This window comes from Podarcis erhardii (genome assembly GCF_964252035.2).
Source record: "Podarcis erhardii genome assembly, chromosome: 7".
Taxonomy (NCBI): Eukaryota; Metazoa; Chordata; class Lepidosauria; order Squamata; family Lacertidae; genus Podarcis; species Podarcis erhardii.
This window is the reverse complement of record NC_138511.1, coordinates 89,773,729-89,797,652: the sequence shown is the minus strand read 5'-3', so window position 1 is coordinate 89,797,652 and position 23,924 is coordinate 89,773,729. Positions and strand designations below refer to the sequence as shown.

Genomic DNA, 23,924 nt, shown 5'->3' with positions numbered 1-23,924 from the left:
CCCAGTTCTCTAATCTGTCAAGGTTGTTTTGAAGTGTGATCCTGTCCTCCGGGGTGTTAGCCACCCCTTCCAGTTTGGTGTCATCTGCAAATTTGATCAGGATGCCCTTGAGTCCATCATCCAAGTCGTTGATAAGGATGTTGAATAAGACCGGGCCCAAGACAGAACCCTGTGGCACCCCACTAGTCACTCTTCTCCAGGATGAAGAGGAACCATTGATGAGCACCCTTTGGGTTCGGTCAGCCAGTTACAAATCCACTGAGTGGTAGCATAGTCAAGACCGCATTTTACCAGCTTCTTTACAAGAATATCATGGGGCACCTTGTCAAATGCCTTGCTGGAAATCAAGGCAGGCTACATCCACTGCGTTCCCTTCATCTACCAGGCTTGTAATTCTGTCAAAAAACGAGATCAGGTTAGTCTGACAACTAGTCTGACAACTTTAAGGAGCACATGGCTCCTGCGGGCTTTTCTACGTGTCAGTCCCTTCTCCCTCCTGGGGAAAAGCTCCCAAGAGCCGTGCGGAGCTTGTGTGCGGCTCCTGGGGGCTTTTCCTGCCTGCCTCCCCCCTGCATTCGCTCCATAAGATGCGCACACATTTCCCCTTACTTTTTAGGAGGGAAAAAGTGCGTCTTATGGAGTGAAAAATACGGTATGCAAATAAAATATATACTAATAAAGAAGATAGCAGTGGGTAAAAAGAGCAACCAAATGACCAAGATTATTGTTCAGATAGTGGCCCTTAATCTCATTGCACCCTTGACGTAACATGACGCAAACGTAACATGAGGTATCACTGTACCATACTTTTCTGTGTATAAGACTAGGTTTTTTTCCTTTAAAAATCATGCAAAAAAAAAAAATGGTGGTTGTCTTATACATGGGGAGTGCATAGGGTGGACGTGTGATTGGTTGCTGCCGCGGCTCTTAGCAGCTATCTTGCATGTTATTGGTTGCTGTGTCAACGGGTGGTGTTGATTGGCTGACGCTGCTGCAATCGGGCAGGCGATTGTCAGCTTCTGCCGGCAAGGGCACAGACGAGAGGCGAATTTTGCGAGGCGTGAGAGATTTTCAGCAACCACCCCTAAAATCCTCTGCAAAAAAGTAAATATTTGAACTATTTGAAAAGCAATTGTAATAAACAGGTTACACTAGTAGGAATGCAAGAAGTTCTGTAAGAAGGACTACTTGAAATATTGCAAGAAAGACTATGATGAGAATTATTAGTTAATAGCTCACTGGAAGGACATATCCTGAAGCTGAGGCTCCAAGACTTTGGCCACCTCATGAGAAGAGAAGACTCCCTGGAAAAGACCCTGATGTTGGGAAAGATGGAGGGCGCAAGGAGAAGGAGACGACAGAGGACGAGATGGTTAGATAGTGTTCTCGAAGCACTCCTGTGGAAGACAGGAGTGCCTGGCGTGCTCTGGTCCAGGGGGTCACGAAGAGGCGGACACGACTAAACGACTAAACAACAACAACAACAACATTAGTTAAGGATAATTACAAGTACAGTGGTGCCTCGCAAGACGAAATTAATCCGTTCCGTGAGGCTCTTCGTATAGCGGTTTTTTCGTCTTGCGAAGCAAGCCCATTGACAGCTTAGCGGATTAGCGCTATTAGCGGTTTAGCGGCTTTTAGCGGATCAGCTGATAAGCGGCTTAGCGGCTTAGGAAAAGGGGGGGGAGGGAAAAACCCCCGCAGGAACTCGCAAGACATTTTCGTCTTGCGAAGCAAGCCCATAGGGAAATTCGTTTTGCGAAGCGCCTCCAAAACGGAAAACCCTTTCGTCTAGCGGGTTTTCCGTCTTGCAAGGCGTTCGTCTTGCGGGGCACCACTGTAATAGAGAAATTAAGAAATGCAGAACAAGTGATAAAGAACGGAAAATCTTCAGAAGTTGTTGACGGAAGTCTAAAATATTGTAGAAGATAAGAAGTTATGTTAAATGATATGTTAAAAAAAACCCAATAAAAATGTATATATTTATTTTTTAAAATCCTCTGCAAAAAAGCTCAACTCTGTGCCACCTCCCCCCATTTTCTTAAATTTTAGTCCCCAAAAATAGGGGACGTCTTATACACAGAAAAGTATGGTATATATATTTTGGGGTGGGGAGTTTACAGCGGTTCATTATTGCAACTGTTTCCTACTACTGTTAAAAGGGGGGGGGGGGGGCTTTTGACTAAAGGCGGTTTTAGTTTTTGTAACCTAACACTGGATTATCTGCCATGGTTCCCTGCTATTGCCTCTTAGATTTGCTTGAAAGAGACAAGATGAGCTGGGAGGGTGGCGGGGGCCGCAGGAAAGGCAATGTTCTGTCAGGCCTTCTCGGTGGTTTCCTTGAAAGCATATATTTTTCAACTCAGAACCGATGGCATTTCAAAAAGGCTCTTTGCAAAAATGCAGAGGAGGGAGATTTCGCCAGTGAACAGCCCAATTTCAGGGTCTCTCTTGGTTAGGAGAACAGGATGGGGAAGAAAGTCAGGGAGCAGCGGGGCAGATTTTCACTCTCATTTTCCTTTATTCTCCTTTCTGCAGGTGTGATAAGTGCATTTACCTTCCCTCTGCTGTACAGGCAACATCAGGTGGGTGACCTGGGCACTGGAGGGGGGGTGTAGCTGGAATTGGGAGACTTTACCCAAGGCAGCCAATGGGACCTGGGTGACGCTGTGGGTTAAACCACAGAGCCTAGGACTTGCCAATCAGAAGATCGGTGGTTCGAATCCCCGCGACGGGGTGAGCTCCCGTTGCTCGGTCCCTGCTCCTGCCAACCTAGCAGTTCGAAAGCACAAAGTACAAGTAGATAAATAGGTACCGCTCCGGCGGGAAGGTAAACGTTCTGGTTCGCCAGAAGCGGCTTAGTCATGCTGGCCACATGACCTGGAAGCTGTACGCCGGCTCCCTCGGCCAGTAAAGTGAGATGAGCGCCGCAACCCCAGAGTGGGTCACGACTGGACTTAACGGTCAGGGGTCCCTTTACCTTTACCCAAGGCAGCATTCAATTCCTTTAAGGTGCAGGGGCCCCTTCTGCTGACATTGAAGCCATTGAAGTGTTGGTGCTGACATTTAAAGCCCTAAACGGCCTCGGTCATTTATATCTGAAACCCTTATATCCCATGATCAAAGTGTTGGTGCTGACCTTTAAAGCCCTAAACAGCCTAGGTCCAGTACACCTGAAGGAGCATCTCCACCTCCATCGTTCTACCCAGACACTGAGGTCCAGCTCCCAGGGCCTTCTGGCGGTTCCCTCACTGTGAGAAGCCAAGTTACAGGGAACCTGGCAGAGGGCCTTCTCGGTGGTGGCGCCCGCTCTGTGGAACACCCTCCCACCAGATGTCAAAGAGAAGAACAACTACCAGACTTTTAGAAGCTCTGTCTAGGGAAGCTTTTAATGTTTAACAGAGCACTGTATTTTAATACTCTGTTGGAAGCCACCCAGAGTGGCTGGGGAAACGCAGCCAGATGGGCACAGTAGAATAATAAAAATAATGATGATGATGATGATGATGATGATGATTATGATGATGCCTGAAGCAGAAGCTGGCTCTTTGCTCATTTTATTCAATGACTGTGTCATAAAACACACACCACACTTTTCACCCGAGTGGCTTATGGCGATAAACGTTCCAAAACGCGAATCAAATCTCAAACCATTTACCATCTCAGAAATTTGAGCAAGAGCGCAGGGGGAAAGATTTAAAACGTGAGAGCAGCCGTCGGCACCCTGGAATAAGATGGTGGTTTTTAATAATAATAATAATAATAATAATAATAATAATAATAATAATTTATTTTTTTATACCCTGCCCATCTGGCTGGGTTTCCCCAGCCACTCTGGGCGGCTTCCAACAGAACACTAAAATACAACAACCTATTAAACATTAAAAGCTTCCCTAAACAGGGCTGCCTTCATATTGTCTTCTAAATGTCAGGTAGTTGTTTTACTCTTTGACATCTGGTGGGAGGGATTTCCACAGGGCGGGTGCCACCACAGAGAAGGCCCTCTGCCTGGTTCCCTGTAATTTGGCTTCTCGCAGTGAGGGAACCGCCAGAAGGCCCTCGGAGCTGGACCTCAGTGTCCGGGCAGAACGATGGGGGTGGAGATGCTCCTTCAGGTATTCAGGCCATTTAGGGCTTTAAAGGTCAGCACCAACACTTTGAATTGTGCTCAGAAACGTACTGGTATAGGTTGCTGAACTACAACTCCCATAATTACTGACCATTGTGGAGCTGGGGGCCAAGAGCATTTGGGGGCGGGGTCAGCTATCCCCCATCCTTGTTATGACCCTGATTGGCTAAGGTCTGCACCAAGACCAACTGGGTTCAGACCTGCCCATCACGACATGTTCTTGCCATGTCCCCATATTCCTGTGAAAACAGACATGTGAAAAGAAAACTGGCCCCCATACCTGGACTGGAATATATAGCTCTCCCTATTGCTTTCACTGTATCCACCATTCATTTACAGTTTTTCCCTCTTTCACTGGGCAAAGAACCCTGGGAGCTGTAGTTCGTTTGGGTGCTCCAGGAGTGTTCAAACTACAGTTCCCAGGATTTCTTTGGAGAAAGCCGTGTGCTTCCGATGTTTGGCATGGATTGCATGCAAGCCTAGGAACCCTTTAAGCAGGTGCCAAGTGCCTTTCCACTGCTCTGGAAAGCAGCTTTTCAAACACACTCTGGAAGGAGAGTGCCTCTGAGCATGTATGGAGTGACACCTGAAAGAAGCAGCCACGTTAAAGCACACACAGACATATCCTGGAGCCTGAACGTCTTCCTGGCATTTCCAGCAAATCCCCACTCACTATAGACCCTTTTCCTTTTTCCTTTTTTCAGGCACAGATTGACCAGTACGTGGGCCTGGTGAGGAATCAGTTGAGTAACCTCAGAGCAAAGTAAGTTGTGGGGGTTTTTTTGGGGGGGGGGTATTGTCTCTCCTTTGCCCCCTGCCTGTTTTCCTTGTTCTTCCTCAGCTGGGAAGGGGGCCACCAAATCCTTCCATTGCCCACCAGGCCTGAATCCTTGGTCAAAGTGGATAACAGCTCGATTCCCCCAACCCCAAGTGGGAATTTTGATTTTTTTTTATCTCCCCCCCCCCCCCCCGCCCCCAAAGCAACTCAAGGCAGCCTGCATGGCTTTCTTCCCCTCGCAACAACCCTGTGAGGTAGGCTCGGCTGAGAGAGGCTGGCCGAAGGTCACCCAAATGAGTTTTGGGGGCCACGGAGGATTTGAACCTTGGTCTCTACCTGGCCCAATGCTCCTAGCATTGCACGACGTTGGCTCCTATTTCACTGCTGCTTGGAAAAGAGAGTGTCACCAGTGGGTGCTATGAATTTTCAGAAACTGAATAGTGTATGGGGTTTCTGTGTATATACCCTAGCCCCACAGCACCCCCTGCTGGCACACTGGGCCACTGCTACCAGTGCTTGTTCGGGACCTATAGAAGTTATGGAGGCAGGCCCTTCCGATAAGCATTGGCAAGGGAAAGCAGCTCTCCTAACCCTCCTGCAATCTCCAGAACAGACTCTGCCAACCTGGTGCCCTCTCCAGATGTTTTGGATGACAACACCCCCCAGCCCCCAACCAGCACACCTGGAGAGGGCACCAGGTTGCAGAAGACCATAGTTAGATGTTTCCACGTTAACTGATTGCCCTGCAGGTCACAGGCAAAGTTGGGACTGGTGGAAGTTGCAGTTCAAAACTTCTGGAGCGGGCACCAGTGTGCTCTCGAATTTGAGGGTGGGGGGACCACCCGTCGCCTTTAGCACCCACCTGCCGTAAGGAAGTTCAGAAATATTTAAGAAGAACTGGCCTCGCTGCCCCCAAACCACAAGTTCGTCTGGCCTCGCATCCTGTTTTCAACCACAAGCCTCTAAGAAACTTGCACACACACAAAAGGAGATGCGAAAGTCTTTGAGTTTCCCCTCTTGTTCGTCCCCCAGAATTTCACATTTGGATTAAGGCCTTAATGTGCGTTTAACTTTAGGTGTGGGGACTGCGCTGCTGCAAAGGGAATGGGCGCACCGGCTTAAACTCAGAGCTGTCACCTGTTTGCAGAGCTCTTGGAATGTGCATCGACTTGATTCAGTCGTGGATTAAACCTGCATAAATGTGTACGCTGTGTTGTTGGGTGGGCCAATAGGTAAAAAGGGGGAAATAGTCAGACTACGGAACTCCCTGCCACAGGAAGCAGTGACAGCTACCAATTCTGATGGCCTTGAAAGAGGATTGAACAATTTCATGGAGGAAGAGAGGGCTTCTCGTGGCTACTAGCTGTGATGGCTCTGTGCTGCCCTCCACAGTTGGAGGCAGCGATGCTTCTGAACATCAGTTGCTGGAAACGGCAGGAAGGGAGAGTGTTGTGCGCGGATCCTGCTTGTGGGTTTTTCCTGCGGAGGCGGGTTGCCTTCGCTTCTGGATGCGAACGGGGCTCCGGAACAGATCCCGTTCACATCCAGAGGTACCACTGTACATACTCCCGTACAACTGAGATTTCATAGAATCATAGAATCATAGAATCATAGAATCATAGAGTTGGAAGAGAGCACAAGGGCCATCGAGTCCAACCCCCTGCCAAGCAGGAAACACCATCAGAGCACTCCTGACATATGGTTGTCAAGCCTCTGCTTAAAGACCTCCAAAGAAGGAGACTCCACCACACTCCTTGGCAGCAAATTCCACTGTCAAACAGCTCTTAGTGTCAGGAAGTTCTTCCTAATGTTTAGGTGGAATCTTCTTTCTTGTAGTTTGGAACCATTGCTCCGTGTCCGCTTCTCTGGAGCAGCAGAAAACAACCTTTCTCCCTCCTCTATGTGACATCCTTTTATATATTTGAACATGGCTATCATATCACCCCTTAACCTCCTCTTCTCCAAGCTGAACATGCCCAGCTCCCTTAGCCGTTCCTCATAAGGCATCGTTTCCAGGCCTTTGACCATTTTGGTTGCCCTCCTCTGGACACGTTCCAGTTTGTCAGTGTCCTTCTTGAACTGTGGTGCCCAGAACTGGACACAGTACTCCAGGTGAGGTCTGACCAGAGCAGAATACAGTGGCACTATTACTTCCCTTGATCTAGATGCTATACTCCTATTGATGCAGCCCAGAATTGCATTGGCTTTTTTAGCTGCCGCGTCACACTGTTGGCTCATGTCAAGTTTGCGGTCAACCAAGACTCCTAGATCCTTTTAACATGTACTGCTCTCAAGCCAGGTGTCACCCATCTTGTATTTGTGCCCAAGTGCAATACTTTTTTGCCCAAGTGCAATACTTTACATTTCTCCCTGTTAAAATTCATCTTGTTTGATTTGGGCTACCATAAAAAAATGACCCTGAGGCACCACAAAGGGCAACTTCAGCATTTCCCTGTTAAGCTACCGTATTTTTTTCTCTATAAGACTCACTTTTTCCCTCCTAAAAAGTAAGGGGAAATGTGTGTGCGTCTTATGGAGCGAATGCAGGCTGCGCAGCTATCCCAGAAGCCAGAACAGCAAGAGGGATTGCTGCTTTCGCTGCGCAGCGATCCCTCTTGCTGTTCTGGCTTCTGGGATTCAGAATATTTTTTTTCTTGTTTTCCTCCTCCAAAAACTAGGTGCGTCTTGTGGTCTGGTGCATCTTATAGAGCGAAAATACGGTATTTTATTCCAGACGATGTCCTGCAGATAATTTTTTTTAAAAGCAAGAAACTCTTTCCACTCGCTACTGGCTTAATTTCTTCTTTCTCTCTCTCCCCCTTTCCTCCTAGGATGCTGTCGAAACTGCCGACAGCCAAAGCGAAAGCCGAATGAATGACTCCCCCACCTCTCCTGCTCTGACCCCCATACACACACAGAGATATATATACACCCACACATACCTCCTCCTCCTCCTGCCCCTTTCCTTCCCTCCAGCTGCCCACCCACCCTTTCCCAAAGAGACCTTCCTACCCTCTCACCTCCTCCCCCCCCCCGCCATGGCTTGGACACGACAGAAAGCCGCTCGCCTTCTCCAGTCCACCCCCCTGGGCTGTGTGCCGGAGACGTCCGTTCTCCCAGCGTAGTCCTCAGGGCGGCTGCCGTCCTTGAGCAGAGTTGGCACAGCTTGCAGTGGGGCACCCTCCCCAGCACCCCCCAAGAGAATTCCAGGAAGCTGTGGCTGTTTGGGGGGGGGTGGGCTAAGGCCCCTTTCTTACCCTAGTGCCACCCTCCCCGGCCTCCCTCCCTGCCTGCTGAATTTATTTCTTAAGGGAAAGTTGACACGGACCCGCCAGCCTTGGAGCAACACCTTCTTTCTCCAGGAGGAAAGCTCCGTCTTAAAACAGGTGCCCAACGCTGGCCAGAGCACACAATCGACCTCCACGCACCTTTTTATGTTTCTTTCTTTCTCCCGGGACTCTGACACACCCATCCCGGCCACCGACGCAGCTGCGGGGTTGGCGCGAGCCGGTTCTCAACATTTGCCTGGATTTACACTTTAATAAAAATGGTTGTTGGGGAAAAAACCAACAACAAGTGTCTGACGTGTGATTCCTGCATCGTTGGGGTTTGGGCTCATGTACGGATGGGCTGCTGGGGGGTGGGCGGGTTGGGGGGGGGTCACATGAGAACGCCTGCATTTGCCCAAATCACCCACTCCCCTTTCCGCACAGTTTGTAAAAGGGGCAGAGCGTGCCCCCCAGTCTCCCCTCTGCATTGCCGGCCGGGGGGGGGGGGCGGTCTCCAAAAAATAATATGTCCTTCACTAAACATCAAGTGCCTTCAATCGCTACGGGTGGAGCTTTAAAAGAGGGAAGGTAACAGAAGGCATTGGAGGCATTCGCATTTGGAAATGTAAGACGATCCTGTTATTCTGTTGGGTCAGGCCAGCATCCTACACTCACAGTAGCCAAATGTCCCAAAGAACCTAGGAATCCAGGTGGACTGCCTCTGGGCCTGGAGGTTCCATAAGAGGCTAAGAAGAGCCTGGCTGCTTGTTGTTTTTTAGTCGTTTAGTCATATCTGACTCTTCGTGACCCCCTGGACCAGAGCACACCAGGCCCTCCTGTCTTCCACTGCCTCCTGCAGTTTGGTCAAACTCATGTTTGTAGCTTCGAGAACACTGTCCCACCATCTCGTACTCTGTCGTCCCCTTCTCCTTGCGCCCTCCATCTTTCCCAACATCAGGGTCTTTTCCAGGGAGCCCTATAGCACACGAATTCAGGCACACCGTAACTCATCCCTGGGGATTTCTCCTGCGCAAGCCCCCTTCGTCCCAGGCTGTCTGAAGCGCCGTATCCCGCGCCCGCCCCCTCCAATATGAACTGCCCAGGCCCCAGTGGCGTAGCGTGGGGGGTGCAGGGGGGGCCGGCCGCACCGGGCGCAACATCTGGGGTTAGGGCAAATCCACGGGTTAGGGGGCGCCCCGGGTGCTGACAACCCACGCTACGCCACTGCCAGGCCCTAGGTCTTCAGGAGAGACCCTTCTCTCATGCCCCCCACCCTCTCAGGCCCCCATGGTGAGGATGCAGGAAAGGGCCTTCTCGGTGGTGGCTGCTCCCAGGCAACTTTGGAACTCCCTGCCTAGGGATGCCAGGCTGCTTCTCTCCTTGCTGTCCTTCCACCAGCAAGTGAAAACCACCGAGGGGAGGAACACAACCCTTTCCAGTGAGTGAACCGTAAGGCACCCACCAGCCCCATTGTTGTTGTTTAGTCGTGTCCGCCTCTTCATGACCCCCTGGACCAGAGCACGCCAGGCACTCCTGTCTTCCACTGCCTCCCGCAGTTTGGTCAAACTCATGCTGGTAGCTTCGAGAACACTGTCCCACCATCTCGTTCTCTGTTGTCCCCTTCTCCTTGTGCCCTCCATCTTTCCCAACATCGGGGTCTTTTCCTGGGAGTCTTCTCTTCTCATGAGGTGGCCAAAGTCTTGGAGCCTCAGGATCTGATCGGGCCAAATGACGCCCCTCTAACTCAATATCCTGTTCTCAACTGTGGCCAACCGGCTGCAAAAATGATTGTCTTGGCTTCTCACATGCAAGAGCAAGAAGTTGGTGATGGAACAAATTTTGGTGTTTGCTGGAGCCCTCCTAGAACATGCAGAAGAGCTTCGAAGAATGGGACTTTCTGTTTCAGAGGTAATTGAAGGCTATGAAGCAGCTTTGAAGACAGCCTTAGAGATACTTCCTGATCTAGTGTGCCGCTCAGGAAAAAAAATCTCTGGGATGTTGAAGAACTGGCGTCTTTGCTGCAAACTTCAATAATGAGTAAAAAATGTGGCAATGGAATATTTCTTACTAAGCTTTTCGCTCAGGCATGTGTCTATTCTTCCTGAGTCGGGCCACTTTAATGTTGACAACATCAGAGTGCAAGATCCTAGGTTCTGGCATTTGTGCTTCTACAGTATTGCATGGCCTGGCTATTTAAAAAAGGAAACTGGAGATGATGTTACAAAGATGCTAAAATATCTGTGTATTCTTGCCCTTTTAATGGTATGATAATGGAAACTAAGGGAACTGTACTCATCACTAATGCTGATGACCCCTGGGTTTTTTAATTTTATTGACATCGATGCTGCATTTATGTTGTATTTTATGCTGTTTCTATGCTGTTTTTAAGTCACATTTTGATCAGTGTTTTGTGTTTGCTGTTAGCCGTCCTGAGCCCGGTTTTTAAACGGGGAACAGCGGGGTATAAATAAAAATTTTATTTAATTTAATAAGTTGGTGGCCAGCCCTGCCTCCTGCATGTGATGGCCTGGGACTGAGGCTCGGACTCGGAACCAGAGGAGTCTCAGTCTGCACCGGATCCTTTGCCTCAGGCATGATCTGAACCAAGTCTGGGGCCTGATCCTGAAGAGTCCCAGTCTGCACAGGTTCCCCTGCAGCAAACACCAGCTGGGCCGATTCAAGGGCCTGAGCCTGTCCTGGCTCCAGATGCAGGGATTCCCTCGTTGCCTCCAGCTGGGCCATCACTTACAGCTGCTCCACTACCAGTTGGGTCAGGGGAGGCTGAGGCGGCCCCTGGGTCTAGTCACCCACTGACGTCTCCTGAGCTGCAGAGATGAAAGTCTGAGAGAAGGAGAGACCTGAGTACTCGCAGGAGGAGTGCTCACCTTCGGGCGAGACAGGGAGGTGAGTCGCCGGGGGATCAGGACCGGCCATTACCCCAACAAAGATAAAAGGCTGTCGGACCTCGGGAGCAACATTGCTGTATGCCAGATCATGCCTGAGATCCTGTGCCTGTCCTTGCCTGGTTTCCTGCCTTGGCCCTGTCGGACTGACTCCCAGCAGAACCTTCGGATCCTGGACCGTGTTTCACGGCTTACCCCCGGGCCCAGCACACTGCGGCAGGGAGTTCCACAGTTTTAACTATGTGCTGCGTGAAACGGTAGTTCATTCTAGTTCCAAACTCTTAAATCTTTGGAATTCAGCGAAAAGCAGGGTTGGAAGGTTCAAACCAAAAGTTGGCTGGAAGTCCGGGGGGGGGGGGTGTGTGACATGCAATTGAGATCCAGACGGAGGAGCATCAAAGCTTCCTCCTCTTTCAAAACTGTCTTTGCTATTTTTGCTAGCCAAGGTTAAGTGCAGGGAAGAGTCGCCAGCCGGGTCCAGAGTTCTCTCCTTCCTGTCTGATGGCCCCCCCTGCAAAGGACTCTATAAGGGCTCTTGTGTCCCCCCCATAAGGGAAGATTTTCGTTTATTACAATGGAATGCTGGGAAGAGCCTACAAGATTCCTTCCATGCAGAAGTGCCACCTAGGAAATTTGTGGAAGAGGAGAAGGAGGCGGCTACCAATCGCTACCAGCCACAAGGGCTATGTTTTGCCCTCTACAGTCAGTCAGAGGCAGCAAGGCTGCTGAATCCGAGTTGCCAGAAACCGCAGGAGAGTTGCTCTTGTGCTTGGATGCTGCTTGCAGGTTTCCCATCATGGCTGGCCCTGTGAGAACAGGATGGCTGGACTAGATGGGCCCCTTTAGCCTGATCATCATCATCACCATTTATTTTTTATACCCCGCCCATCTGACTGGGCTTCCCCAGCCACTCTGAGAGGCTTCCAACAAAATATTAAAATACAATGGTCTGTTAAACATTAAAGGCTTTCCTAAACAGGGCTGCCTTCAGGTGTCTTCTAAATGTCTGGTAGTTGTTCTTCTCTTTGACATCTGGTGGGAGGGCGTTCCACAGGGCGGGTGCCACCACCGAGAAGGCCCTCTGCCTGGTTCCCTGTAACCTCGCAGGGAGGGAACCGCCAGAAGGCCCTCGGAGCTGGATCTCAGTGTCTGGGCAGAACGATGGGGGTGGAGATGCTCCTTCAGGTATACGGGACCTAGGCTGTTTAGGGCTTTAAAGGTCAGCAGCAACACTTTGATCATGGGATATAAGGGTTTTACACCCTGGATTTAAGGGTTGTAACTACACAGATAAACCCCAAAATCTGCTTTCCATGAGATCTCACCATGTGTGCTTTCGCTTAGCATGCTGCAGAGGGCACTCCAACACCAAACAAGGTCCCAGTGCATAAACATGGCAACCACCCTCAATAGCAGCTTCCTGCTACCCGGCCACCCCAGGGTCTGCCCCGCCCTGAACGTGAAGGGTTAAGGCACAAGGTGATGGGGGTTTCGGTGTGGAGAAAGCCAGGCAGCTCTACGGCTCAAGGTTTTTCTTTTTTTTTATTGCACCTTAATGTTAACTTTACAGGAGTTTGAAAAAATAGAGATCTTATATCCATCGTTAAAAAGTGCATTTTTCAAAGCTGTCTTTATTTGCTATTTTTGCTAGCCAAGGTTAAGTGCAGGGAAGAGTCGCCAGCCGGGTTCTCTCCTCTGCTTCCCGTCCGACGGCCCCCCTGCTGCTTAACAAAACAACATCACACACAAAAATAATATTACAGCACAAGGGGGTAAAAATAATATAATAATTATTATAATAGTTAAAAAATTAAAAATATTCCCCCGTTTCCCCAGCAAGTGTATAATAAGCAATTAAAAATAAAAAAAATAAAAGCCGGTTAAAATAAAAGTCCATAAGATTAAAAATAATTCTGGTTTAAAAAAAAATTTAAACACAACATTGAAAGCTTGGTCACGAGGAAAGTTTTTGGGAAACATCCTGAACGGCGTGCTCTAGAGCTCCATAAAAGCAACAAGGCAGCTTTTTTTCGTTTTTTCGTTTTACCCCAGTCCATAAACACACTTGTGTGGCAGGTTAATAAGAGGCAGCACGGTGTCAGAAGCGGGCAGCGCTGTTGCACAAGATCACACACAAGAGATACACAAGCGCCGCTTGGCGTTGGCAACCGAAGCAACAGGGCGCAAGGAGACCCTGGGGTGGGGTGGGGGGGCCACTTCACAAGCAACACGGCTGCAAACCGATTGAAATGCTGGGACAGGCTGGGCCACCGACACTTTTCAAAAAGGGAGCTCACATTTGAGAATCTGGGCACCCTAAAGTGATATCCACCAGGGTGCAGCTAGGCAGGAAGGAAGCCAGAAGCCCAGAAATTAGGAAAGGCTGCAGCTGGGGATGGAAGTCAGCTAAATATCCAAAGTTTTTTTTCCTCACCAACAGTGTCACCAAGGAAGAAAAGGGTGGTGGGGGAGAAGAGCCAGCTTCAAAAACCACGGATACATCAAGCAAAAGGAAACAGGCAGCTTAAAGTACATAGTGTCACAATATTGAGGGGCCGGGGAAGGAAAGCATCTATACAAGGAGGGGGGGGGAGAGGTCCGTTCACAGTATATCACCAAGCGCAGCTCCCCAACATCCCAGCAAAATGGTTGCCAGCCATCCACCCACGTGAAACCGAGCAAAGGCAGAAGTCCCTAGTGGGAAGAGGATTCATTCGGGGGTGGGGGGGATGTGGCCAAGTTTAAAAGGCGGTGGGTAGACCCAACATAGAGCTGGCCCCCCCAACCAGCTGGACAAAAATAAGAGACGTGGCGTTCCAGACAGCCCACTGTGCAAATTCCTAGCAAAAAAGCTTTCTTTACAAGCATGGAGGCTTCCATGTTCTCTGACAGGCACACCAGGGCTGCCAAACTATTGCACAAGTTAAAAATCTGGTGAGTTTTGCAGCCGAGGTTCTCACTAATTAAGTTTTCGATTTTGTATTGAACTCAATATATATATTAACAAAGTATGAAGAAAAAGAAGCATATAACTTCTTTTTCTTCTTACTTTGTTAAGACCAAATACTTTTCTACTGCCCTTTGATTATATTCCCAGGACATTCACCAAAGCGCCTAAACTGGTAATCGTGTGAACTGGAATAATTTCTGCTTGCATGCCTATTAAAGTAGACTTGCTCCTCTGTGCGTTAAGGGTGCAACTCATAAGGAACTGAATTCTGTTGCGCTGACTTCTGAGTAAGCATGCGCCTCTGGATCAAGCAGCAAGCTTAAACCACACAGAAAACAAGAGCTTTTAAGCACCTCCTGCGCCATATTCTAGACTTTTTTTTGAGGTTGACAGTAGGTACCTGCCAAAATAATTTGGGAAAGGATGGTTGCTGGCCGGTCAATCTCTCAACCACGTTTCATAGTGCAGGCTGATAACTTGGAAAAGTGCCTTGAGAGTGCCCATTTCTAACCATGCAGCTGGCAGAAGATTCACAAGCAGCCAGGCAATGTAGGGTCTGCTAGAACAGGGGGGAGGGAGCCCACCCCCATTCCTCCTCATTCCCCCTACTGACAGGTCATCCCCTTTTGCTCGGCTTCTTACAACAAGACGACCCCTTGGGGTCCCTTTCCAAGTCTACAATTCTATGATTCCATGAACAAAAGGCAGCAAGAATCAGAGAACCATCGTCACAGTCCACACTCAGCAAAAGGCAAGGGCCCCGTTTCCCCCACAGAAAGCAAGTATTAGGCTCAGAGTTCTTCCGAGGCGGAGGGTAGATCATCCATCGTTGCAGCCCAGAAACATCCATGCTCCTTCGCTCTCCCATTTGGAAATTGCAAAGCCCAAAAAACAAGGAAATGTTGAAAGCGACCATCGACACACAAAAAGGCGTTCCACTCACTGCAGCCCGGCAGTCTGAACATCAACAACAACATGGTCACAGAGCTTGTGATTGTGGGTGCTGGTGTAGCGAGGGCTGGCGGGTGACTTGGTCTCTTTATAGATAGATATTGGTGTTTTAAAGGTTCGATGCTCCCAAGCTGGGGGGTACGCATTTGCCATTTCTCTCTCTCTCTCTCTCTCTCTCTTGTGCCCCCCTCTTCGCTTAACGCAGAAGTTTGCGCACGTGGGTCGTTTTGGTTTTTTCCAATGGAGGTCAGGCAGAGAAAAGGTTTCGAGATTGGGAGGCGGTTGGGCTTTTGTGTTTTGTTTTTGCGTGTTTTTTGGTTTTTTGAGTTTCACAAGGCAAGGAGCGAGGGAGAGTTCAGGGAGTCTGAGGACTGGTCGCTGCTGCTGTTCCGCTGGTGTGTGGCTCCGCAGCTGGCTCCCTCTGGGTAGGTGAAGACAAACGAAGACGTATAGGAAGGGTTAGCCGGGTACGGGTCGGTCAGCTGTTCACCATGTGAAAAGTAAGAACTAGAAAACGCTACCTCCGCGGGGGACAAGGCCTGCACTCCGCCAAGGGTCTGCTGGTAGTGGAGGGGCAGCGACGAGTAGGCCGTGGGCCCAAAGGGGTCCTCCTTGACCGCCAGGGCTAAAGCGCTCACCTCGCCCGAGGTGCCCGGCTGCCCGATCAGTTCTGGCACGTCCTCGTAAGGGATCTTGCAGCTGGGCTTGTGAGCCACCAGGACAAACTCCAGCCGTTCGCGTTCCTTCTGAAGCTCCGCGATCTCCGACTCCAGCTCAGCCTTCTCCTCCTCCAGCTGGTCGGTCTCCTGCGGAAGGAGCGGGGACATCAGCGGATTCAGCAAGGAAGCCATGGGGGGGGGGCAAGGAAGGGGAGGTGAGATGCTGTGGAATTGGGGAGCTGGGAGGGAAACCATCACCACCAGTTCCCTTGGGTGGTGCATCTGGCCAAAATTCCCCAGCAACTCAGGACCGCAATACCTTAACGACCGCCTGTTTCTATATGAACCAACCCAGACCCTGAGATCATCTTCTGAGGCCCTCCTTCGGGTGCCGCCTTCCTCAAGAGGTGCAGAGGATGGCAACAGAAGAACAGGGCCTTTTCTATAGTGGCTCCCTGTTTGTGAAATGCTCTCCCTAAGGAAGGTCACCTGGCGCCTTCATCATACAGGCGCCAGGCAAAAATGTTCCAGGCCTTTGGTTGATCTGATTGGCATCCTATGTCCTTTTAAAATGTTTATTTTTTGTGGGGGTGGCTATTGGGTTGTTGTTTTTATTTTTATTAGGTATTTTGTGGTTTTATATCTTGATTTTATTCTGTGAATCGCCTGGAGACCCCCTGGGTATAGGGCAGTATATAAATTCAAATAATAATAATAATAATAATAATAATAATAATAATAATAATACTGTTAACAACAACCATCACCACCAGAAGGTTGGTGGTTCAAGCCCACCCAGGGACGCCTGTGGGTAGTCTGCATCTGCCATCTTGCCTCGCTGCCTGCTCCTAGGGGTTTTTTTTTTGGGGGGGCCATCCCAGTTTTGGTGGGCACTGCAGTCAGGGAGTCTGCCATTTCTCCTGCTCTAGCCAAGCAAGAGACCCTTTGCCCTCTTTCAAAATGGCGTCTGCAGGACCAGAGGGGCCACTGCTGGGCGAGAACCGCTCTGGCCAACAAACTATGGCGCCCATTCCTCCAAGATGGCGGCCTAGAGCTGTTACCTACATTGCAGGGAAAGTGGAGGGAAAGCAAGAGGAAACAAGCCCCTCTCAGCTTGAAGCTCAGCAGGGAGGAACTGGGGTTTGCCTGGTCCCCAAAAGAAGGGGATGAGCTGTCCGTTCTTGAAGATTTGTAAATAAAGCTTGTTATCCTAAATATGGGAGCCCAAAACAGCTTAGAACAAGCCACAAGGAGAAGGGCATTAAAAATCAGCGGTTGCAGCCTTTTAAAAAACAAAAAACAAAAAACCAACACCGTTTTCAAATATCCCGATGGAAGAAAAAACATTTCAAACTCTTTGCCCTGAAAAACCTGGCTTTACCCTATGGTCATAAGGAATGAAATAATCAGCTGTTTGTGGCCCCTTAAAATGGTAATACCAGCCATGAGGAGACAACATGGGGTAGTGGTTAGAGCCTGAGAGACACCAGGATTCAAACCCCCACTTGGCCGTGAAGCTCACCATGAGCCTCCGGTCACAGTCCCTGTCTCTCAGCCTGACCTACTTCGCAGGGTTGTTGTGGAGGTTAAATGTGAGGGAGGTGGGATATAAATGCAATAGATAGAAATTGGGCATTGAGCCAGGCAGAACAGGGCCCTGAGGCAGCTCCACCTCTCTCAAAGCTTGTGGGTTTCCCCCCACCCAAGAGCAGGGCCAGTGGCACCAAAAAGCTCATGGCCAGAAAGTCCCCGTTTTCCACTCACCGCTTGAAGTCGGTCTGTCAGTTCACGGCGGCGATTCCTGCACTTGGCCGCTGCAAGCTTGTTCCTCTCCCTCCGGACACGCCGTTTTTCTTCCTCCTCGGGTGTCAGCTGCAAGGGCGGGAGAAAGAGGCGGTCAGTCCATGGATGAAGGCTAGAGACAATTCTCCCTTTCTGCGCATGGCATCGTCCCAAAGGACTTTGCCACCACCTCTCTCCTGCAGGGCAAACCAGCTGTATCCATCCCTAATGAACATTGGAGAAGCTGGTCTATCTTTGGACTTCATGAAGAGACAGAAGATCCCTTCCCCTGACTGGCTGTCAAGAATTCTGGGATCCACACAACTGACCCCTGCCGCCAACACTATCTTTGCTCATTCTGCTGGGACAAATGGACATCCTGGGTTTTACCCCAGTATTCAACCCAGGAGAATACACTCAAGTAACCCTGTGAGACTCTTAATCCAGAGGTTGTGGGTTTGAGTCTCGCATTGGTCAAAAGATTCCTGCATTGCAGGGGGTTGGACTAGAATCAGTGTTTCCCAAGCTTGTGCCTCCAGCTGTTTTTGAACTACAACTCCCATCATCCCTGACTAGCAAGACCAGTGGCAAGGGATGATGGGAATTGTAGTCCAAAAACAGCTGGAGGAACAAGGTTGGGAAACACTGGACTGATGATTAATGGTCCCTTTGCAACTCTGCAAGTCTAGGAAAAAGATGCAGCAACGTCGGAGAACCAGATTTGGGAGGGTCAAGCAGCCCACCTTAGCTGGACGCTGCCCAGCCAGGAATCCAAGGTGGTCCTGGCTACAGTGGACTGGCAAATCCGTCGCTGCAATCTGGATAAGTCACCCATACTTTCCCCCAAGCTACCAAGGGGGCGAGAGGGCGGAGAAGGCGACCAGCCAATATCCCACCCCAAAAATATATATACCAAATGCAGCCGTTAAGGCTGCTTGGGGAATCTGTCAAGCAGGGTCAAATCAAGGATGCAAAACGATTTGAGTTAATAACCTCGTCGCCGGCTCCCCAGAGGACGTTCCACAGGAGAATCAGGGCCCTACAATCCTCCCCGCTCACCGTTTCCTCCCGAGTCCTTCGGGGCCGGGCCCTGGTGGAGCGTGGCTGGGCGGCAGGCAGCCCCGAGGGGCCGGCACCGTAGGCAGCGCCCAGTCCTGGGGTGGAGTAGCTGGTCCCCGGCAGGTCGTAGGGGTCCACAGTGGGTGGCTGTTGCTGCTGCTGTTGTTGTTGAGGCATTTGCTGGCCCGGAGGCTGCTGAGACTGGGCCATGGAGGAAATCAAGGTGGGCTGCACCAACCACTGCAGGTCTTGGCTAGTCGATATGGCAGTCACTGTTGGCACAAAGGATCCGGGCATTTCCCCAAGGCCACTGCACTCCTGGAGAGGGAGAGAGAGAAGGAGGCATGCATGCTCAGAGGACGGCAGAAATAAGGCTTCCATGTTCCTTCTTCACGTAGGCAACCGTGGCCTAAATGATCCAGGTGACATGGATCATTCACCCCTAAGGCGAATGCCTAACAAACGAAGTGTTTTGCTTTATCAATAAAATGTTTGTGGGAGCTAATGTGTGCAGTTGGTTTCTTCTCAACCTCATTCGTTATTACGGTTTTTAAAAAGCAACCTTGGCCACTACGGAGAGGGCCTTCTCGGTAGTGGCACCTGCCCTGTGGAATGCCCTCCCACCAGATGTCAAAGAGAAAAACAACTACCAGACTTTTAGAAGACATCTGAAGGCAGCCCTCTTTAGGGAAGCTTTAGGGGAGACTACTGTTGTTTAATACTTTGTTGGAAGCCTCCCAGAGTGGCTGGGAAAACCCAGCCAGATGGGTGGGGTATAAATAATAAATTATTATTATTTAATGTTTGTAAGTCGCTTTGAGTTCATTTGGGGGAGGGGAGAGAAAAGTGATGAGTAATAGCCTGCTGCCCTCCAGGTGTTCACAGAACTGTAGAGTTGGAATGGGATCCGAGGGTCATCTAGTCCAACCCCCTGCATTGCTGTACTACAAATCCCATCAACTTCAGCCGGTGTCAAATCCCATCAGCTTTAGTCCCAATGACACCTGGAGCACCAACCCCATGTCTAAGCCAAAGTGTCTATCTAAGACCAAAGGGGGTTGGACCAGATGACCCCTTATGACCCCTTGGCAACTCTATGAAATGAGCCACCACAGCTGGCTCTGTCATCCAGTCCTGCCTGCCGTCTGGGTTATGAGAGAGGAACTGCCAACTGCAGTGGAGATGCAACACAGATATTCTGTCAGTGAGCGTGTTGGATTTCTGTTAAAAGAGTTGCTGGAAGCTTGTGGCAAACACTGTTTCCTCTCTAGCTTGAGAACTGAAGGCTAACCTCTCATTCCTCAAATAAGTGACATCAGGAAATATTAACAAATATCACAAGATCAAATGAAGCGGAAGCATCAGCCGTCACCAACTGCCACCACGATGGACACTTTTAGGGCAAGATACCAGAATTCTTTTTATTGCTTTTCAGGGGGAAGATACATATATTTGTGTGTGTATATGTATTGTATCCTGCACCTATACAGTACTGGGAATAATGGTCTCTGGTTTGAAACCTTGGCTTTTTTCTCGTCTTTTTTTAGGACGAAACCTCAAAGCACACAAACTACCAGAAGGTGTGATATAATAAGAGTCCCAAGTACAGTAAGATCTGAGGGGAAGAAAGCTGCCGGAGATTCCCCCTGCAGGTAACACAGCTCAGAAATAACTCTTCGACAAGGAGCTCTAAAGCAACTCAGGTGGGAAAAGCTGTGAATCGGAGGGCAAAATGAGGCTCATCCCTAAAATTTGCTGCTCCTTCCCTCAAAAGCAAAGGGAAAGGGTTTCACCCAAGTGCTGCTATGCAATTCACAGGAAAGCCAAGCTCCCTCCAAGCCCCACCAGTGGTGTAGCGTGGGTTGTCAGCACCCGGGGCAAGGCAAGTAATTTGCACCCCCTAACCCGTGGATTTGCGGCCCCTAACCCTAACCCCCAGATGTTGCGCCCGGTGTGGCCGGGCCCCCCTGCACCCCCCACGCTACGCCACTGCGCCCCACACTTCCAAATGGGTCGGGGGCTGGCTGCCATTCCTGGCTGGAGTGTCAGAAGCAAGCACATTTATACCTAATATTATTACCCATTTCCCACGTTCACCAGTGGGTCAGAGCAAGCTGTGGGGCTCCTCCACCCCTTCATTGCAGCCCCCTCTGAATTGCAGAGGGGGGCGCGCGGCCCTAAAGCTCCCAGGGGACCAGGGACAACATTGGGAGGGCGAGCAGGCATGCATCTTCCCCTCCCAATTTAACAAGGGAAGGAAAGAGATGGGTGCTTATTATGGGCCCATTTCTCTCTTCCAGCTAAAGGGGGCATTATGGGGGGGGGAGAGCTGGCACCTGCCCCCCGAAATATGGGACGCAAAGCATTGCACTCCTGCTCCTTCCACAGTTGGAGAGGATTATTTTTAGCATTTCCTTTTTTTCCTCTGCTGACTTGCACCAAGATAGAAGCAGCAGCAGCAGCAGAGGCTGGAGGGGGCGTGGCCTCCGCTTCCCAGGCCCGGCCAATCCGCGCGCTCCTCCCGCCGGCCCCGCCCCTTAGCAACGGGGGTGGACCAGCGTTCCAAAATAACCCGCGCGCCTCGGGGAGGAGGAGGAGGTGGAGGAGCGACGCGCCGTGCGTGCTTCACGTCAGCACGGAGGGTTCCAGCACGTCATGCGTTACGCACAACCCCGCCCCCCTTTCGTCTTCGCGCTCGCCTCCTCCACTCCCCCCCTCCTCCTCCTCCTCCTCCTCTCCGCGCATGCGCGTTCGAAACCCCGGAGGGAAGCGGGGTGCGGGAAGCGGAGAGAGAATGAGTTGAGGAATGCGGACCGCAGGGGAGACTTGCGCGCGCGGGGAGAGTTTTTGCGGGAGATCCGTTTCCATTGCTACTGCCGGAAATTTTTTTTTACTTATATTTTGCTTTCCAATCGCGGGTCGGACACCCGTGATCCGGAGAATTCATTTCCGCGTGTTTTAAAAAACGAAATAAAATAGGGAAATGGGGGAATCTGGACCGCAATCGGGATCAATTTGGGAGGGGATCGGCCGAAGTGGGCAGGTGGGGCAAAAAAGGAAGGACGGCGGGGAGGGAAGAGGAAAGCAAAAAGCACATGCAATTGCGGCGGGGGGGGCGGCGTGAGAGTCCCCCGATAGGCAGACAGGCATGCAAGCACCGGAGACCCCGAGCTGACCAGCGCTTGGATCACGGGCTGGGGGTGCAGGGATCTGCAAGGGGGAGTAAGAAGGGAGCCTCCGATCTCCTGGATCCCGGCGCCCGGAAGAGTCCGGTGCAAAGGACGCGCGCACCCCCCCCCCCGACTCCTATGGCTGGACGAAAGAACCCGTGTGTGAAGGGACATTCACACACACACACAGACCCCGCGATCGGCGGCTCTCTTACCTGCGAGGAGGCGGCAGCGGCGGCCGTGGGGCTCCCGAAAGAATCCACCGAGGAGAGGTACTGGGACTCGGCCGAAGGGGACGAGCTGCACCGGGAGGTGGAGTCGTAGTCTCCGGGGAAGCCCTGATACATCTCCCTCGGGGGCGCCGGGGAAAGGCCGCGGCCTCGCCGGGGGCGCCTGGAAGCCAAGGTGAGCGCCGAGCGCAGCCAGCCGGCCGACCCTCCCGCCGCCGCCGCTGCTGCCGCTGCCGTGGTCGCCGCCGCCGGATCCGAGGCAGGAGGAGGCTCGGGGCGCCTCCGAGAGTGGCTCCTCTTCTCCGGGTCGCCTGGCGGAGGGGGAGACGGCTCCCTCGGGTCCCCCCCTTCGCTCTCCTTTCAAAGCAACAGCATGGTCCCGAAGGCAGCGGCAGGCCGAAGTTCCACCGGTCGAGCCACCTCCAACCCCAACGCGCGCCCGGGAGAAAAGCCTCCCCCCCTCCCCCCCAAACAAGCAGCCAGCAATCCGAAGCGATCGGTCGGTTTCCGCGCAGTAGTGTCGGGATCTCCCCTCCGGCGCTCGCTTCTGTCTCCGCTGCCCGCCGCCGGTCTTCCTTCCCGGGCCCGAAATCTTATGAATGAACCACGCTCGGCCGCGCCGCCTATTTATACAAGAGGGGGGCCGTGCCCCTCGTGACGTCAACCAGGAAGCGCGCCGATCCGGCCCCCCAAACGCGGATCCCCGGCGATCCCGGACCTCGCCGACCCCCAAACTCGGCCCGCGGCTCCCTCTCTCCCCGACCTCCCCGCTTGCCCAAAGGGGTCTCCGTGCGGGGCCGCCAAAGGGCTATTTCAGCGGGGATCCCTCGCTCCGCCCCGCCGGAGTTCCTGTGACGCAATTAGCCATATATGGCCTTGTCTCGGCTGTGTTTGTTTGGTATCCTAGCAATGACGTCAGAGGGAATCCCTTTCTCACAGGCCTCGGCGGCGGCGGCGGCGCTGGAGAGCTTTCGTGTTTGCCGCCGCGGCTTTTTATTAATAGAAACTTTTACTACCGTTCTAGAAATGGCATTGGGAGCGGGAGGCGCGCGGAGGGGAAGGCGAGGGGGGGCGCCCCTCTTCTCGCCCCCCCTGTAGAAACCAACCCCCCCACCCCACCCCAGATTAGGGGGAGACTCCGGGGGATGCTTTTAAATACCTGCCAAGGAGTAGATTTGTATTATTGCCAGGAGGATCGGCAGTTGCCCCCACCTCCCCGCCAAAAATATATATCACAGTATTATAGTTCACTCACGGAACTCATTGCCACAAGATGTGAGGATGACCCTTTTAGGGAAAGAGCGAGGAGAGGGGGAAAACTAATTCAGACAAGCTCCAGCAGTCTACAGCCAATAACCCGCTTGGTTCAAAGGTAGACATTTATTTACGGTTGACATTTATTTAATTTTTGCATATTACCAAGAAATAAAAAGGTATGTGGAATGAATTGTACAATACTTTGCCATTCACAGCCTAACATTCGTTGTTTGAAGGTAAGAGAATCATATATATATGTGTGTGTGTGTGTATCTATCTATCTATCTATCTATCTATCTATCTATCTATCATCTATCTATACACACACACACATATATATACATATATATATATACATACATACACGCACATTCTGAATTGTTGTATCACATTGGATGTAAACTAAATTGCTCTAAACTCTGAGCCTCACGGGTTACTGCCCCTCCCCCCACATCAGTTCACAAATGAGTTGATTGATCCCACTAATTAAAGCTTACATCTCTCATAGTCTCCTATTTTGGAAAGGTCTTCAGGAGCCATTCTGCTTGTGACCCATAAATCTGCCTGAGTTTTCTTTTTTCCTCTTCCCTCACAATCCCTTTTTCCTTTTGTGCTGTGGGCAGGGGTTTCCAGTGACATTTGCTAAGCCCCTCCTCGACAGCTTCATTTGGCTGAAGAGCAGGATGAAAACGCCTGGCATCAATAAGGAACATTCCCACCATCCTGGGAACATGGTGGCGCGGCGCCGCCCCCTGCATGGGAGTATGTGGCACACAAATGCCTGTAA

The 23,924-nt window shown here is 51.1% G+C and overlaps 2 protein-coding genes across 4 annotated transcripts in view; one reads left to right on the top strand and one right to left on the bottom strand.

The window, feature by feature from the left end:
• The window catches only part of RTN2 (reticulon 2), a 40,781-nt gene extending 32,290 nt beyond the window's left edge, over positions 1-8,491 (top strand). Inside the window, exons 8-10 of the mRNA XM_081869231.1 lie at positions 2,539-2,585; positions 4,834-4,892; positions 7,739-8,491. Coding sequence (XP_081725357.1) covers positions 2,539-2,585; positions 4,834-4,892; positions 7,739-7,781 — 149 coding nt within the window. The 3' untranslated portion in view covers positions 7,782-8,491. The remainder of the gene's footprint in view (positions 1-2,538; positions 2,586-4,833; positions 4,893-7,738) is intronic.
• Positions 8,492-13,955: 5,464 nt separating this feature from the next.
• Positions 13,956-22,670, bottom strand: FOSB (FosB proto-oncogene, AP-1 transcription factor subunit). Of its 3 annotated transcripts, XM_081872338.1 has the most exons (5): positions 21,866-22,670; positions 18,415-18,798; positions 17,404-17,511; positions 15,502-15,786; positions 13,956-15,401 (listed from the first exon to the last, which is right to left on the bottom strand). In XM_081872338.1, exons 1-5 carry the CDS (start codon positions 21,995-21,997, stop codon positions 15,336-15,338), a joined length of 975 nt encoding a protein of 324 aa, XP_081728464.1. In that variant the 5' UTR covers positions 21,998-22,670; the 3' UTR covers positions 13,956-15,335. The 3 variants fall into 3 exon arrangements, with proteins under 3 accessions (XP_081728464.1, XP_081728462.1, XP_081728463.1); XM_081872336.1 differs by having other exon boundaries at positions 13,956-15,786; positions 21,866-22,668; XM_081872337.1 differs by having other exon boundaries at positions 13,956-15,786; positions 18,481-18,798; positions 21,866-22,664.
• Between the last annotated feature and the right edge of the window lie 1,254 nt (positions 22,671-23,924).